Genomic DNA, 15,635 nt, shown 5'->3' on the forward strand with positions numbered 1-15,635 from the left:
AGAGATACAAATCACACAAGGGGTGCGTCCAAGGTCTTATTGTCTATAGTAAGCTATTTGTGCGCAAAACATTTGTCACCAGCGATTTCCTCACAAATACTGAGTTGTATAGCCTATAATCAATTTTCTAGAGCAACATGGTTGTATATAAACTGTATACTATAATACAGCGCAACGATTACAACCCATAGTGCAGTTGTATATATTAGATTGTGCATCTTTGTTAGAGCTGCGCAAAAGATGCAGCCTGAACATGACGTGAGGAGGCAACGACAAATTAAAGGCTTGTAAACAGTGGTGATATTTCAGAAGGTGTCACAATTATAAAATATTCTACTATCAGGCTGTCATTCAGGCCTCATTCCTTTTTTTCTGAATAAATTAAAAATAAAAATAGACACTTCTGAACTCGGCTCTGCGTTTTTAATAGCTTGCAGCTGATGTGGTCACATGAGTGGATGTTCAATAGCTGAAACTTTTGAGAAAGACTTCAGAGTGCGCAGTGCCGTGAATCAGCCATAGAGGACACACCTACCCTCTTTTCAATGATCACCAATCACCCGCGTCCCGGAGCAGCTGCTACAAGTCGCCACCACACAGACACAGTATGGAAAGACCGAGACAGAAGCAGGCGCGTTCTGTCTTAACGGAGTGAGCCGTCCTGCTTAGTGCGCAGTGACAGGAGATTTAAAAAAAGAAAAACAGAGTACAGATACAACGTTTTGTGAGACGAGTATCTCCAAGCGCGGTTTTCTTTTTCACCGAACGTCATCCTTGCCCATGGGTTCAAGTTGCACATAGGAGTAGGCTACAAGTTTCCAATGGACAGGCACTTGGAGGCGGCTGGCGCAACAAGCATGGGATTACTTCTGTAATGTGGATCGCTATTCAGAACAATGTGAGACGTTATGCGTCTTGGATTCTCGTGTTTCTGGATATCTTGAAAATCATTGGCAACAGTTGAAAAGGAAGAAGTTATGCGCAAAGGATTGTATGCTCCGACGCCGGGACCAACATGGATCTGCCATTACAACCCCTGCCCTTATTTAGAGAAGTTTTAGCCAGTCCACTTGTGTTGTTGTACTTGTTGTTGTTTGAGAACACATCGCCACATTGGCCTCGGATTTTAAAACGTCGCCTGCATTTGGATTGGATTTCAAACATCATGAACTTTATTGACAGTTTGACACTATTTTTGACGCTGTCAGCTGTCAAGGTGAGTCCTGTGTTCCCAGAGAGCAAACTGGACAAAAAAGAAAGAAAGAACACCAATCGACCTTTATCTGCGAAATGTAGCCACTGGTAATTAATGTGTAGCTCGTCCTTGCCTATCCTCTGGCTAGGTCATCACTCGTGTTTAAACAAGCTGAAATGTTTAGTGGCTTGGGAAGATTTAAACAGCCATTACGCAAAGGCGACTCTATATAAACCTAACCCACACAGTCGTGGGTGGTGCGCTTTTTTGTTGTAAATGCGGTATATGTGATGATTTGTTAATAATGTTATGAAGTTTGACGCTGGTTGATTTCAGGCCTGCTCTAAAACCACCTTGGAGATATTATTACGCTTTAAAGGCGCAGGCTCTATTCTCAATATAGGACATGTGAGCAGGTTCACTCCCGGCACTGAGACGACTCCTAGCCATCTTCAATAAGAAGAAATAGGCTTCTACTGTTAACGCTGAAACTTAGCTCCAAGTTTCAGAATAAAACAAGCATTACTTCATAGATGAATCAGGCGGTCTTGGGAATTTTAATGGCCGTTTCTGAGCGCACTGTAAATCGTTTTCTATATAATCATTAATCAAGTGTAGTGTGCCCAGGGAGGCTTTGAGCAAAGGTTTCAAGGTGAAAAAAAAAGAACGCGACACACTACTAGGAGGATGCATTTTTTTCCAGCCACATGATTGGATTTTGAAGGGTAGTTTCTAACATGAGTTTGCCACCTCAAAGGAAGCAAGGATGTTTGAGGTTGCAACCTAGTTCCCCCTCGACCATCTCACCCCAAGTTAATTAAATATTCCCCTCTGGAGTCCCATAACGTGTTATTTAACTAAGTGGTTCATTTCATGACAGCTTGACCTCCCAATCAACGCTGAACATGATCAGAACGCTGTCTCAGCTGCTCATTATCAGTCGGCCTATCATCACTCGGTTTAGGTGCCGGTGTTCGCAGCTTGACACCCATCCATTAAAAAAACAGTATATAGTGTTTTGGAGGGCTGGGGTCTCTCAGCCCACAAGGTTGGACCCTCTCACGCCACCAGAAAGGGGGCGGAGACTGCTGCACCCACACAACCAGACCCCCGTTTTTTTTTTACTTTTCTTTAAGGAATGGAAATACACTGAACACAAGCTATAAGCTACATTACTGGATCTCACGCAATATAGGCGAGATATTGCGCGAGTTGCGCGCGCCCGTATGCGAGTAAAGAGCGAGAAGAGGGTGCGCGGTTGTGCGCGTGTGCGAAGGCGAGAGAAAGTTGTGCGTAATGCGCGCACCGATGGAAAGTTTCCAATAATCCTTTGTGGTCTGACTGGTGTGGCAGCAACCCCCATTGAGAGGAAACTGCGAGCTTCTAGTTCTCGCCGGTTTTAATGGCAACAATTATTAATCCGCGATGGCAGCGTAGGCACACATTAAAGAGCTGGTGACCGAATCAAAACCAACACGGTGAAGTTTTGTCACGTAGCTGACGTGGTAGATTTAAAGTTAGCTTGTTTGGCACATTGTAGCTCTAAAATATTTGGCAATAAAAAGGCTTTACACACCACGTGGAACAGGGTATACGATCATAAATACAACTTCATTAAGGAAGTGACTTCATTAAATGTTGATACATATTTTAATAACTGAACTGGAATTACTTTAAAATGTGACATTTCATGAACATATTCTCAGATGTGATATAGGATAAGAATCATGCTTTTAAAACCAGTATTAATGTTACTTTTTTCAATGCATATATAAGACATAGGATGAACATTTGACTCAGTTGTTTGTATATTGTTTACAGGCTAGACCGAGATAAGCTACATATTGTGGTTTTCATATTGTGTCAGTAGAAATGTCAAAATGTAAATATATTTTTTGTGCAACTGCGGATAAGTAAAGGGCATAGGCAATGTTTTTTCCCGTGCTCTTGCACAATTTACTGTAACTAACAGCTCACTTTTTCTTTCTCCTTGCAGAGTGCCCACATACCGAAGGCAACAGAAAGAGGTCCACATAACGGTAGGTGTCCCACAGGGTACCGTGGGAATACAGTATGCACTGGGCTCCCTGGCTGGAACACAGCCAAATAAAAGGGCTCGTTTTGACATTAAAGGGAAATGGTCGCCTCCTGGTGGACAGCTGCATAGTTTGAGCCTGTCCAGATGTATCCCCCTCCAAAACTCCCTTAAAGTAAATGAGAGCAGTTTCACCCCTAAATCGCAACACTTGGACCTTCTCATCCTGTACAGCATTCCTTTTTGTTTGAGGTTAAGCTGGGGAAATGTTATGGTGACCAGAGTCTTTTATAGAATGGAATTTCACCCTCTTGGCCCACAATTTCATTTTGCACAATCCCAGCGTTGCCCAATGTAATTTGGACAATCAGAAGCTGAACTTTCATGATACTGTTCAGGCCCAGTGTATTTGGTTTTGCTTCCCAGAGGGCTTTCAGGCTGGGGTTGTTTTAGGTTCTGAGTGATATTTTGGAAGTGTTGCCTGCCTCTGTGCTCACATCTTTCTCAAGAGCAGAACTCCTGCAAAGACTGACAGAGAGAGGGGGAAATAGACTGAAGGTGAAAAAGCAGACTATTGGCTATTATTGTACAGCTGTTGGTGAACTGAATCACAATGGGGCAGGGAAATGGGCTGACTCAAGTCCTGCAGTTATTTGATGCAGCTGATGGGGTTAAATTAGATTTGATTAGATTAAATGACTTGTTAACTGCAATGAAAAAATGCATAAGTGTGTAAAAGCCGTTAAATCATTACTTGTATAAAACAAGTGCTTCTCAATTGAATAACAGAAGGTAAAATGTGTGCGTGCATGTATATGTGTTTTTATCTCTTTCACTGTGACTCCCTTGTAAGCCTGCCAGCGTTTACTAATTCCCGTCTCCTTTTAGGTGTGTGTTATTGTTACAGCCCTGTAGTATCCAAGAGTCAATGGTTTAGATTAGAGCCCACTGCCATTTTATAACCCCTGTTACTTTGTCTCCCAGTGATCCCTTTAATGGAGGTGTACAACAAGAGTTTGTGTCAGCCTCGGGAGCTGCTGGTGGAGATACTACAAGAGTATCCGGAGGAGGTGGAGCACATCTTCATCCCGTCCTGCGTGGTGTTGATGCGCTGCGCCGGTTGCTGCAACGATGAGATGCTGCAGTGCATGCCCACATCCAGCTATAACATTACAATGGAGGTTAGTTGCATTTACAAGAGTAATACTTTGGGTGTTTTGTGCAATGGGATTGACAAGGGTGGGAGTGACGGCTGCTTTTTTTGCTTTTTCGTCTAAAATGACATATGAACTATTTTTAAACCTCATCATTCAGGATATGTCTGTGCCAAAAGTGGACAGTTTAGTGTGTATTTTTGCCCAAATGTCACACCAGTAAGTAAGTTGGCCCCGAGCCCTCCAAGTGCCCTTCCTGTCAATCCAGTGCCCTTGCTGTTTGCTCAGTGGCTGCTCAGGTGTGACCTTTGGGCAAAAATCAACCTTACCACTTTTAAAAATTTTCACCCCTGCTCCTTTGAGAGTCTGACAACACTACTGGTTCTCTGTGTGTGTGAGGAGTCAGTCTGTCTTCTTGATGAGAGTTTGAAGGGGCAGAAATCTTTTTTTGTTTTTTTGTTTTTTTTACTTTGCATGGTTCATGGTTTCTCTCCCTTTTTATAGTCAGTAGTCAGGTTTCCTTACAGATGTAATGACTTCAAGTTTCCATCCACTACTGTTATGCAAATTGTAGGAAATGGGCATATTGAGATAATCAGTTTTAGGTGCTAATTCTCCAGTCAGGTGCCATTAAACCATTGCAGAAGAAGAGCATGCAACAAGATGATATCATTAAAAGAGTTGTTTCATGAATTAATTTGAGAAACCTTATTTTTTTATGCGAAACCTAATCACTTCCACTTCATACGTGTAGATCCTCTTTCTATTGGGTTGAATTTTTTACTTCTGAATTTACATTCCTCTGTCCGCAGTGACCTTTCTGTGTGAGCTTGTGTTGATCCTTGTCCATTTGCCTTTGACTGTCTATTTTTGAATGCTGTGACACTGAGAAACAAGATTATTAGGAATCAGTGGACATTTCCTTCAAATCTGTGACAATTTCTCTTTCCTCTATTTTTTTCTCTCTCCACAGATTAAAAGAATAAAACTCCTAAAGCAACAAAGTGATATTTTCATGAGTTTTACAGAACACAGCGCATGTGAGTGTAGGTAAGAAACCCTGAACACACACTGCAACACACACAATGTAAATGAACTACTAACCACTGTGCATTCGTGTAGCAGACCAAACACCTCATGCAAAGTTATCGTTTTCTGACACATTTAACAGATGCATATCAGGTAGATTCAAACCTTATCTTTGTGTCTTTGACTTCACTGATCTTAAGATCTTAAGACCTGGGCAGGTTTAAGTACATCCCAGCAGACATCTTCCCTATTGCTTTAGTTTATCTTCTTTCCATCACAAGTTAAGTTGAGTACAGCGCTATAATCCTTTGTTTTGCTTCTGTAGTATGTAGCCTATAGGTCCTGGAACCACATTGCTTTAGTTATTGATCTCTTAGATAAGTACTGTGTGTCCTTTTGTGGCCTCTAGTCACAGTAGGGTGACTTCCTCTGGTTAGACATGAGGTACAGTGAGTTATTATCACTGATTTATACATTTCATGGGTCAGTTTGTTACTCTGTCTTCTGTTTTGATAGGCGACTAATGTAATCCTGATGTCAGAGATAAGTGTTAACTAGTGCAACTACACATGGATTGAATTAATCTTTTCTTCTTGTGCTAGAGTAAAAAACGAGTAAAAATTTAATCTTCATCTTCTACAAATGATCGCGCCACTATCCCAGCCAATCATTAACAAATAAGCCACCTTCCTTTGCTCTTGGGCCTTTGTTGAAAGGTGCAGTGACATGATGCATCACTTCCTGATGTTTTGTCAATATCAGATAATCATGGTGGGTGAAATTTGAGCCGTGTGACGTGAATTAATACACGGCAACACAGAGGGGACATGCATCATTCTCCCATTTTTGAGGGAAATCTAAATATCAAACATTGTATGGAGTACTACTGGCAGAGACCAAGCTCTGTTGTCATTTCATACTGAGCTATCAAATCTGAACGCTCTCTGTAATTACACAATACTTCACTTTAAAAACCACCAGATGTTGTTGTGTTAATCTATTTAACACTTTGTTACATTTTTTGACCTCGCTATGCTGTTCAGGTAGTGGTTTACAGGCTGTTCAACAAGTCACTGCCAAAACTATTTCCAAATAGTCAATAAAACAAATAGTAGACTTATAACCAGTAGTGTAACGTATATTAACACAAGTGTTACAAGATTTTGAGGTTATTTCCATTTCATGCTAGTACTGCAATTAGCAGTAACTTAATACAGCTCTGATACAGCTGCAGGAGAGTGAACAGCAAACAGCGAGTCTGATATCAATGAGATAAAATTACAAACAGTAACGCTGGACTACATGCTGCATCGTTTCCTGGGAATGGCGGACTCCGCCACTAACAATGAAAATGACTATATGCTAATAAAAACGGGGTTTGATGTCATGGAAATTGTATCCATCTACATTTAAGTGCTGCTTGCAGTAACAATAATCAAATCCAACGTTCTTTTAAGGGTCATTCTGCTTTTACCTTAAGTATAATTTAATTCAGTACTTTTGCTTGCAATTGAGTAGCCTGACATTGTGATCTTGCTACTTTTACTTAAGTAAAGGGTGATCTTCAGTAATACATTCAACCAATAGGTCTCAGTCATTTTCAGATAAAACATACATAATAATAAATAAATATACACAAATACCTTCATGCTTTCTTCAGTAATTTATGTGGAGTTATTGTACCAGTCTCAAATAGGATCTTTGCCATGTATCTGTGACCTTTTTAAATGAAACCTTTCCTTACCCATTTGGCTAACTCTTTTCCAGCAAATGTATTGCTCCACACTGTGTTATAGGTCCAGCCCCTGTGTGTGCTTGTCTATTGAGTTTGTACACTACACTATTTCACAACAAATCTTGTTCATTTGCTAAGAAAACATTTGAAAGTGAAAGGCAGTTTTATCACAGTTTCTGGTAAAGGAGGCTGACGTAATATGATTTGAAAAGATTGATGGGAGCCCACACATGCTGATAATGAGCCTCTGGCCCTGATATGTATCTGTTTACCAGGAAACAAAAGCGTGCTGTGATCTAATGTCATTTTGTTTTGTTCCTGCCTTCCAGGTTAAAGAAAGAAGTGAAAGAAGTGAATGAAAAGTGAGTACAGAATGCTCTCTGCATGAAGATTGGGGTTTTTCGAGGGAAACAATGGGGACTTGAGATTCGATCTTTTTCCTGTTTTCCTGTGCAAACAAACTCTCTTTCTCAGTCATCGGCAACGCTCTGCCTTCCTGACACTATCCCAAATTCTCTTTCTTACTTAAATGATCTGTCCGTTATTTCCTCACTCTCTGTCTCTCCATTTCCTTTAACTAGACACACTCAAAACACTCCACACTGCAAATACTTCATTAAAACCCCACTATATGAGATTAGCAGGCAGCTCTCAGGTAATAAATACCAGATAAATTCATTCAGGTGAATGAGTGACACTTAGTGAGGTCATTGCCCTTTCTATACTTGTCCTTTACAGCTTTCCTCCCTTTTCTATCTCATCTTTGCATTCCTCTCTTCTCTTCTTTATTGTGTACATCCCACTTCTGTTAATCCTGTTACTGGCTGCTCTGATATAGATAGCAGTGTTTTTGAAGACCTCTTAAATGTTTGTGGCTATGGTCTTTGCTTAAGTGTTCTTCCCTTCCCATGCAACAGAAGTCACTGTGCTAAGGGTCATGAAAGTCCTCTTTAATATATTTCTATTGTAGGGTGGTTGTAATTTTGATTTTATCTCAAGTTGTCTGTCATATAGATAAAGGCTAGTTTTGAGACCTCCTCCTTAACCTTGTCTTAACTGTTTACGAGTCTGGTTTTGGTGGCGTGCGTCTACATAGTGATGGTCTTAGGGTCGTTCAACTCTTGTTTCTGATGCTTTCCATACTGTCATGTTGGTTTTAATGTTAGTTGCTGACCTCTCGTCTTCCAGAGGTCTGTTAGGGTGAGTCATCCTGCTGAGGTTGTGAAACTCAAATCAAATCAATCAAATCAAATGAAGTTCACATACACAATCATACACAGTACAACGTCAAGTGAAGTTCGGTCAGTGGGCAACCACTGTGCAGTGCCAACTCCAGTTCTGTCAGTGCACTGGTCAACGGCACTGACAGGAGAATTCACCTAATATACGTGGTGGGGGAAACCGGATTACCTGGAGGAAACTCACGCAAACGCAGGGAGAACATGCTAATTCCCCACAGAACGTCCACAGTGGACCTGGACCTGATGTGGCCATCAGGTCCATGTCCGAGTCACACGTCATCTTCAACTTCACCTCCATCCTATTCCATGGATATCCTTATTAAATGGCATCATATTTGTCATCCACTCCCAGCTAGGTCTGATCTAGCACCATTTGTGACCTCAGCTATTGGATGGATTGTCATGAAGTTTGGTTGACCTTTCAGCTCCATCTTCAGGACAAAATGTCTTTGGCTTATGACTAAATTTGAAATTAACGACATTCCCATCAGCTTCTGCTTCTGCTAATTTTTGCTTAACGCTAATTAGCAGATGATAGCATGCTAACACGCTAAACTGAGATGGTGAACATCGTAAACATTATACCTGGCACCTCTGTGCCAAGTACAGCCTCACAGAGTCGTTGTTGTATTTTTCCGAGCAGAAAACAGACATCTGTGAGATCAAAATATACCTATAAAGACATAACCTGCTTCTGGATAACAGGTTAAAAAAATTATGTATTGGGTTGCAAAGGGAACATTATGTGACAGAATCATAGGTTAACTTATGGAGTGCTTAGGTCACAAACAAGGCTAGGTCGGACCCTCTGATGTGCTGTGCACATATAATAATTACAAAACATGATATTGAAAAGTTGAATAAGCCTACAGAGTTGACCCAGAAGTTGCAGTTTTGTTGAAGTCCAAGTTCATTGTCCTCAATCCATCTGGGAAATTTCTGAATTCCAGCGACTATTAATCGCTCACACATTCTGCAAAGTCATTGTACTGTTGTACAAAGTTTATCCAAGTTGGACTATAATGTCTTTAAACCTGTACAAATCAGGACACGTTGCGTTGGTTGCTACTGTATTTAAAAAGTAAAATTTTTAGTTCATTTCAACAGTTCATCAAAATGTAAAGGTGCTTAATTTTATCATGCTGCAATCTTTTGAAGGCCATGTCATCCCTCACTGTAAAAAAACAAGGGAAATTTTACATTTTAGTCATATCGCATACATTCACGTGAACACTGCCTGATGCCATTCTCACAATATGATGATTAAAGTTATCATCCCAAACAAGTCAATCACTAACAATAATCAGAGTAAACATTAATCTGTTCTGAATGACTGCTTGGCTCTTTGATTTATGGAAATGAAAAAAGATTGCTATTAATCAGTGTTGGTTTTAGCAATCATCAGTTTAGGGCTTTCTAAACACTTCAGTCTCTCAGACATCTCTCTGCGTTGTTGTCCTGTTTCTCTTGCAGAAAATCCCGGAAAGGCAAGGCTAAAGGCCAAAAGAGAAAACGAAAGAAAAACCGTGACAAAACAATTCACGATGCGTATGTCAGCGCCGCCTTCTCCACCTACCTGAACCTGAGTGTTGCGCTTCTCATAATTAAGCTCATCTGGGAAGAGCTCCTTTGTCCCTTTTAATTTTCACAACTTAATTTGCCCGCTAGCCACATTAATTAGCATGTTGCTTCCGTGTATTGTCCTAACTTTGTGTCGTCAGTCATGCTCTACATACGCTAATATGTAGCACGTGTATTGCTAATGTAGCTTTAGCACAACTTTACATAACAGCGATAACCAGGGAGGTACAGTTCAAGCCATATCCCACCTCACAACAAATGAACCACCACGTCAAAATACCCATCTCATCTCCCCCCCCCCAAACTTACTGTACCTGTTAGCAAGAATATCACTCTATGGTTCCGACTGGGAGGATGTTTGGGATAAGATACAGCAGCGCATCATGAAAAAAAAAAAGAAACTCGAGGTACAAGTTGCTCCTAACATCTTTTTAGATAACTAGTTTATGATTGATAATGGACATGTTTAAAGAAGCTGGACTAAACAGATCTGCCGTTAGCTGTAACTTGAACCTTCTACTGAAACAGATCACAGCTCTACCAGCATGGCTTTGCAGACCGGCTCATACTGTTCTGGTATCTGTGCTGGGATCACCAGGATTGTAATCACGGTCCTGTGTTCAGTGTTGAGTCTGTGCTGCTTTGCTGTGTCTCGTACCCGTCTCCTTTCTACTCTTTGTTCTTTTCATCTTTACAAGCAGGTTTTGCTGTCCCATGCATAATGCTGGTACTTTGTATGCAATGTCAAGATGCGAGTGATGGCTATCTATTGCCTTTGCTTTTTGCTTTGTTTTTTTGGCTATGGGGTATTTGTAAACCAGTAAATTGTTAAGCAAGTGCTGTTTTGTGTCTTTGTGTGCCTGCTTTTGTCTCTGAAACTATACAAAAGCACCCGTATTTTAGTCAAAAATAACACAAAGATGATCTCATGTTTCTTCAGTGCTCATACTGTGAACGAATACATGCCTGTGTGTTCATTTGTAATTTGTATATTGAGATGTCAATGGAATATTTGAGCCTTCATCTGTCCATTTACCCCTCCTTGCTAAGAAATGTCATTCAAACTGTGTCTCTCTGCGGGAAACAGTCTTCAGTTTTCACTCAATAAAATGAAACCTTTCTTAACGGAGCACCAAACAGACCCTCGAGTCTTCTTTATCAAGAGTTGACCATTTGTAAGAGTGAGAGCGAGAGGTGTGCTATCATGTGTCATTTTGTGTTGCATGAAGCAGTCCAGTGCTTTGCTCACAGCATGTCTATCAGATATAAGGCGTTTGTGAGTGGTCCAATCAACGAGGGAGGGTCTGGGGGTGTGGGGGAAGGCAATTTGCTGCTTGAATATTTGCTTCTCTGTGAGAACCTGTGTGCAATACTACCTAACTGTCACAAGCAGTAAAAGTTGTCGTGCAGTGTGGCTTGGAAGGGCAAACTGGAGCATACGAAAGGGTTGACCTAAGGGCGGCCTTTCTTATGGCCGGTAATTGTACACTGTGATAATCTGCTTCTCTCCCTCTTCCTCCCCACCTCTGTCTGTCTGTCTGTCTGTCTGTCTGTCTCTGTCCAGTGTTTGTGAGCCATGTTGTGATCACTGTTCAGAGAGGAGAAAGCGTTTGTTCGTGCAGGATCCTGCAACCTGCCGGTGCTCCTGCAAACACACAGACGAAAACTGTAAAGAACGCCAGCTAGAGCTCAATGAGAGGACCTGCAAGTAAGTGCTGTCAGTTTTACTGTGCATTCAGACCAAATGCGAATTTAATCATTGCGGGGGTTTTATCGCTGGACAACTGCCAAGTGTTCACACACAACGCGATAACGCAAATAAACACAACCCGTGATTACTACAGCGTACAAGTAAACATTTTGCTGTGATTTAATTGCAATTAACGGATCAAACTGATGCCAAAATAAAAACAATATGATGCAGATTTGTTAAACATATGAATTCATATTTTGTCAGGTCTGTCAGCAGGTCAGCAGGACAACAACTTCTAAAATGTTTGTTTTCTGAATGGAGTTTGGATCAATAAGGGCTGTGCTAACTTGTTCACAGTAAAGTTCAACAATGGAATAAAGTAACAGACATATTTTCTGAACTCACCAGGTAGTTCAACTTCCTCGCTTTCTTTTCTCCAAGCAATGTCCAATTTTGTCTGTTTTTATATAAATATGTAGTAGTAGTTCAACAGAGGTCTGGGTGCCCACCGACGCTGTTAGCATGGAACTGGAAATGCATGGAAGCTCGCTGCTGAGAAGCTCCAGTGAAGATAAATCAATGTTGTAATCCCAAAAACTCATGTAAAAGGTTAATTTAATAAAAGCAGTTTACTCCGAGCTCCTCCCACGATTTAACGGCGTGGTTGTCATAGCATAATCTAGTCCGACTACAGGTGTTTATTTGTCCAAAAGCTGCCGCGCTGCTCCCAGCTCTGTCCTCGACAGCTTCCCATAGATTAGCAGCTCTCCATCGGCCAGCGGCGTTTTACTCCTTCGCTCTGCCTGATACTCTCCAAACAATGCTCTGAAGTCGTCGGTGACGTCCGGACAATCTTAACATTGATAGGCTTTCGCGACTCAGTATCATGCGACTTTCTCGCTGAAGTTGACTTTGTCTGTAAATCTCTACAGTCTATTATCTACAGTAATAAAAGCAAAAATGTGGCCACGCAGCATAACTTTGCTCAACAGGACATGTTGTCAGGGATAGTGAATTTATCTGGGTTAACAATGGATCACATGACTTTTTGTATGTGATAGGGTTTGCTCATTGTGACAACCACAGAGAATAATCACCAGACTCTACAGTTCCCCTTAGCTCTATGAACATTTATAGCATCATTTAACACATTTTATTTGTCCCAAAACGTTAGAGACTAGCCGATGAACATAGTGGAACATTTAGCAGCTAAAGAATTAGATAAGAGTTGGTGGAGACCAAAAACAGAGCTAAAGTGAGAGTGAATAATGGACAAAGACAGCTCCAAATAAATACTAATGAACTGAAAACACTCCTGCCTACAGCTTGTTTTTCCTTTTTGCTGCAAAGTTTCTTCTTCTTTTAACTGTTTATTACTTCTTGTTTAGATGTGACAAGCCAAGAAGATGAGAGAGGTGGGAGCACCAGATGTACAAGATGAAGGAATATTCTAGAGATATTTCACAGCACAGCACTTTGACCTTTGAACCGTAAGCTCTTCTTTTTGATGGAAAGCATTCCCCTTGGACTGACTGAGAGAGAACAAAAAGGAAGACTGAACCGAAGTTTCCTCCCACTGTATATCTGTGTGTATATAGACCATGATAAAAGAAAAAAAGAGTACCCAATTGTTATGCTGCTACAGAAACAAATAACTAAACTCAGCATTTGACAAAAAGCAAATAGCCGCCATGTGGTTTCGCGTTTCTAACAGGCTTGTGATGCAGGTGTAGTCTTGTTGTGAATTCATTGTATGCAATTACTTCACTGGATATGAGTCTACTGTGGCTGTGTGTCAATCATAAATTGCAAAACCTCTCAATCTAAGATATATTAAACTGCTAAAAGAGCTGGTGAGGCTGAAGTGGACAGGAGCGCTCTCCTTACAAAAATGATGGATGGACTTTAATCTGTCAATGGAGGTACCAGCAGGACAACCAGGACACCTGACTGAAATCTTGAATCTGTCTCGCTTCCTTTCCCACGAGGAAATTGCAGGACTGATGTGGACAGGATAAAATGTTCACTACTGTGATCAGCTTGCAGGAGAAAAGACTCTGGAGTGCCATATATTTTTAAAGGGATACTGGTTATCAATATAGCATCTAATAATGTCCTATATGAAAACCACTGAAAACATCCTAAACTGTAGTTTGATTCCATTTGAAAAACTGTGCCTCGCAAAATGTACTGAGAAATCTTTGGAGTGCTTTTTAAATTATTTTTTCTTTCCTTTTTCAGGAGAGGGGATTGTTAAAGTAGTTTTGTTAGTTTTTAACTCAGAATCTACAGAATCCATGATCACATATCTTCTTCTCTGAACTTGTACATACTTAATATCCCTTTATCCCATAGTCCATTCTAGATAATTTATAATGTTATAGAGTATTTTTCAGTATTCAGTCTTCTACCCATATTTAATTTGGTCTATTTATATATGCAGTGTTATGTATCTGTAGCTGTCCTATACCCCCTATGTGTAAGGTCACTGATGGCTACTCTCCACAAGGAGACTCTCTGTGCTTTTCAACAATACAAAAAAAGAAAAAACAACAACAAAAAAAATCTAAAATGATTTGTTAACATTCCCTAAATGGATTATTTGTAGTGGTGTACTGATCTCCTCTGGATTATTCAACCCCTCTTGTCTAAGGGTTTGGGTGTTGTGTAAAACGTGGGTATCCGTGTGTTTGTGTACATGTGCGTGTATGAGTGTGTGGTCACGTGCATTTGTGCACACCTGTGTGTAGGTGTTAGTAAGTTGTATTTAAGTATTTAAATAAGTATCAGGCCTGTGTTTTGTCCGTCTTGCAAGATGCAAATACAAATAAACTACTGCTAGCAGCTCAGCATACACTACCATGACACCATCACCGTTTTAAATATGGATAACAATCTGCATCCTTTCTGCCAGCAGTCTTAGAGCCCTCATTAATAGTTCTCTTTGTCTCTTCTTCACCATTAACATGTTTTCTGTGTCTATGTAAAACAGTAAAGCATATTTATTTCAAATTATATTGTTTTTATATAAAATAAGGAAAAGGTTGCTGTGTTGTGAATGCTGTGTTTTCAAGAGATTTCATTAGGAAACATGAGCTTTCCATGTTCTTGTGCGGCAAGTTGATGCTCACACGTCTGCTAAGAATCTGGACGGAATGTAATCTGAGAGAAAGTAGAACAGAGAAATAAGAAATTCCTGCACGCATTTCATGACAGACGGACAGATATTCAGCCTTATGAATAAAATGGCACTTTGAAGCAGTGTGCAGTAATTTCATCTGTTAAATCTAACTGTAGGTAACCATTTAGAAGCAATGGAGGATACAACAACAGTTTCTAAGAAGTGTTGGCTGAAGGTAAAATGTTTCGATGTCAAAGGATTATGCAACAATAGCAAAATAATCTGTTAAGGTAAAGGGCTAACTAGCAGCTGTAGGTATTTATGGTAAGGTTTTGGTAATGGTTAACTAAGATGCATGAAAGAAACTTTAATAAGTTTTATATTTCTTCATTTCATTCAGTTATGGGCAGAAGCACCTTTGATCGGCCTCCCATTGGATTTTTAAAAAAAGTTATTTTTAGATATAAGCCTTAAGACCAAGTTGAAAACAGTTAACCTAAGAGATAGTTGGACTTGAGGAACAGCTTGGCGTGGTTAAAGTTAGGGTAAGAATTTGGGTAGGACCATCTCTGCCCATAATTGCATAAAAACACATAATTCTATCCGCATTGAATGCTCATTAACGTTATTTTAGCATCACAGTACATTACATTACTGAGATTTGCACTGTCCTAAAAAATGCAACCCCCACATTAAGTTCAATGAAACCACTGAGTCAGCACCTCCACTGCCCAGACGGCTCCAGCCCAAAAATACTTTTGCTACAGTAAAAAGGTTGAACTGGGTCAAGTTTTGCCACAACACAAAGCAACATCATCTATGAAAATATTGCATTCTAGTAGATTATAATG

At 40.3% G+C, this 15,635-nt stretch overlaps 1 protein-coding gene across 3 annotated transcripts; it reads left to right on the top strand.

Moving 5' to 3' along the window:
* Nucleotides 1-1,154: 1,154 nt before the first annotated feature.
* Nucleotides 1,155-14,924, top strand: LOC119884033 (vascular endothelial growth factor A-A-like). Of its 3 annotated transcripts, XM_038694506.1 has the most exons (8): nucleotides 1,155-1,216; nucleotides 3,192-3,234; nucleotides 4,215-4,411; nucleotides 5,358-5,434; nucleotides 7,478-7,510; nucleotides 9,863-9,937; nucleotides 11,535-11,678; nucleotides 13,052-14,924. In XM_038694506.1, the coding sequence occupies exons 1-8, from the start codon at nucleotides 1,166-1,168 to the stop codon at nucleotides 13,071-13,073; spliced, it is 642 nt and encodes a 213-aa protein (XP_038550434.1). In that variant the 5' UTR covers nucleotides 1,155-1,165; the 3' UTR covers nucleotides 13,074-14,924. The 3 variants fall into 3 exon arrangements, with proteins under 3 accessions (XP_038550434.1, XP_038550437.1, XP_038550438.1); XM_038694509.1 differs by lacking the exon at nucleotides 9,863-9,937 and having other exon boundaries at nucleotides 13,052-14,921; XM_038694510.1 differs by lacking the exons at nucleotides 9,863-9,937; nucleotides 13,052-14,924 and having other exon boundaries at nucleotides 11,535-11,682.
* Nucleotides 14,925-15,635: the final 711 nt, after the last annotated feature.

The sequence above is a fragment of the Micropterus salmoides genome, unplaced genomic scaffold, assembly GCF_014851395.1.
Source record: "Micropterus salmoides isolate LMB-PRFRI ecotype aquatic unplaced genomic scaffold, ASM1485139v1 Ms_hic_scaffold_3103, whole genome shotgun sequence".
In the NCBI taxonomy this organism is placed as follows: domain Eukaryota; kingdom Metazoa; phylum Chordata; class Actinopteri; order Centrarchiformes; family Centrarchidae; genus Micropterus; species Micropterus salmoides.